The 2,622-nt window shown below is 33.1% G+C and overlaps 1 protein-coding gene across 1 annotated transcript; it reads left to right on the plus strand.

Annotated features, from left to right (window-relative positions):
- The first annotated feature begins 1,173 nt into the window (after positions 1-1,173).
- On the plus strand, positions 1,174-2,019 carry LOC104235161 (basic form of pathogenesis-related protein 1-like). The gene has a single exon (XM_009788857.2). It carries the CDS (start codon positions 1,223-1,225, stop codon positions 1,760-1,762), a length of 540 nt encoding a protein of 179 aa, XP_009787159.1. The 5' UTR covers positions 1,174-1,222; the 3' UTR covers positions 1,763-2,019.
- The last annotated feature ends 603 nt before the right edge of the window (positions 2,020-2,622 follow it).

The raw sequence follows: 2,622 nt of genomic DNA on the forward strand, positions 1-2,622 counted from the left end.
ATGCTAGACCGGTATATTATACTAGAACTCCAGTATATTATGCTGGAGTATTTTTCCGGATTTTGAACAGTATTTTCGTTAAGATTTATCTTTACATGAAAAGTGGCTAAATTTCGATTATCTTTGAAACTGTGACTATTTTTGAATGACCACTTGTAAATCTGCTATTTTTGAATTTCTCCCCCATTTATATAATCAAGAAAAAATTTGATTTTTTTTTTAGAATTACCCTTATATACGTATCCCTAAAAAGTTTTTTACTCCTCACATTAAATTATGCTGCAACATTTAATTAAGGATAATTTAGTCACACTAACTATTTTTGTCTAGAATTTATATTTCCTTAATGGGTGTGCCCAAGGTAAATTGACCACTTATAGTGGATCGGAGGGAGTAATTGCTAACTGCTACTAGAATTTAGTAAAATTTTCTTAAATATTGCCAAATATGTTTTTTCCACGTGTTAATTTGGACGAATTCAGTAAATTTTGCTTAACTTTATATTTGTATTAAAAAAATTATTAACTATATATAAATATTTTAATTATGGACCGATAACTAAAACGAAGATACAAATTCCAAGACAAATTCAGAAATCATAAACATGTTTGTACCTCTGACCATGAATGCATTCCTTAAAATATACTACAAGTTAGGGTGTTGTCACTTTCTTGAAGCATATTCCGACTGAGTCTTGTAGAATCTCATGAGCGTTAGGCCTTATCGCTTCAATTAGGCAATTACTTACCTCCTCTGCACTTTAAGAAAATTCAATGTAGTACACCATTATTAAGTTCATTTCATAAATAAAATTAATTCTGTCACATCTAAAACACATAAGAACGTATATTTTCCAAGTTAGATATATCTAACATGAATGACTTTGTGAAATTCTTTTGCCAAGTTAAAGAAAAAAAATGGTGTCCAAAGAATAAAGAGAAAAGGCCCCTAATAAAAAAATAATTTATTACTTAGAGTTGTTCAAACAATCACGTCAATAATGGTTTTCATCAAGAATGACTAGTGGCGGCTCTTATCTCGAGCGATGTGGCATGATTTTGACTTTAACACTAATATCAAATGCTTTCTATATCAATTATCCTATAGAGTCTGCTAACAAGTAATTCAATTCTTTAATTTCTTTTACAAATTCCAGACTTTTCAAGTCTTCTTCCCTATTAAAACCCACCCACTCTATTCCTTGTTTCTCACCAAAACCCAAATGGGATACTCCACAACATTAGTTGCTTGTTTCATTACTTTTGCTATATTATTTCCCTCATCTCAAGCTCAAAATTCTCCCCAAGATTATCTTAACGCTCATAATGCAGCACGTAGACGAGTTGGTGTTGGTCCCATGACATGGGACAATCGGGTAGCGGCCTTTGCCCAAAATTATGCAAATCAGAGAGCTGGGGACTGCAGGATGCAGCACTCCGGTGGCCCTTACGGCGAAAACCTAGCCGCCGCCTTCCCTCAACTCAACGCCGCTGGTGCCGTAAAAATGTGGGTTGATGAGAAGCAATTTTACGATTATAATTCAAATTCTTGTGCAGCGGGAAAAGTGTGTGGACACTACACTCAGGTGGTGTGGCGTAACTCAGTACGTCTTGGTTGTGCTAGGGTCAGGTGCAACAATGGTTGGTATTTTATAACATGCAATTATGATCCACCAGGTAATTGGAGAGGACAACGTCCCTACGGTGATCTTGCAGAGCAACAGCCCTTTGATTCCAAGTTGGAACTTCCAACTGATGTATAATAATAATAATGGTGTACATGATCAAATAATGAATAAAAGCTTTATCCTGTGTTAAGGAAAATTAAATAAATACCAGTACTATGCTATGTGTCTGTGATATGTTATCTTCTTACCCAGTGGATAATAATCTAATGATGTAATAATGGGTGGTTTTATTGTTATCTACCTTGTTTACGCACATTTTTTTTTTTCGTATTATGGGGGTGTGTATGTATATGTTTTGATGAATAAATAAAAAGTATACGGTGATGAGTAAACTGTGATATAAATGTGTTCTTTGATTAAGATAATTACTAGATACGTCTATTTACTGCTTTTACTTTGTTTAAAATTTTTGCTACTAGAATTTAAACGTTTGATTTTCACGATTAAGGCTTGATCAGCTGAACTTTGTGGGATAAGTTTACTTTAACATTTGTTGCTGTAATAACTAATAAATTCAGTAGTACTAATTAATTATAACGGGTGAGAGCATTAAGGAGAAAGAGACCCATAAGGAAAAACGCCGTCGCCGGCATCAAAACGTGATAAGAGGGAATACATTTGGATTTATAATCTAGTTTTTTTTCTTCAAATTTGTTTATTATTTTGTCACAGTTGTAAGAAATGATTTGAGGGTTTGTGTTCTAATCCAATTTTCAACGATAGGATTATTGGAAATCAAGCATATGCCTATTGATTTCACCTAAGTTTTTAACGCCAAACCTTCCATTTTCTCAATGCTATATTGGGATAAAAATTTCTCTTACCCCCGAGAACTATTCTTAATTTAGTGTAGTATTATAAATCCTGAAATTATTATAAATATAAGATAAGGTATATGATATATCTTTGAATATTTAGCTGGGTAGGTAGTCTCA

This window comes from Nicotiana sylvestris, chromosome 1 (assembly GCF_000393655.2).
Source record: "Nicotiana sylvestris chromosome 1, ASM39365v2, whole genome shotgun sequence".
Lineage (NCBI taxonomy): Eukaryota > Viridiplantae > Streptophyta > Magnoliopsida > Solanales > Solanaceae > Nicotiana > Nicotiana sylvestris.

What these genes read in the sequence shown, in the direction of transcription:
- LOC104235161 (XM_009788857.2), top strand. Translation starts at nt 1,223, where the DNA reads ATGGGATACTCCACAACATTAGTTGCTTGTTTCATTACTTTTGCTATA.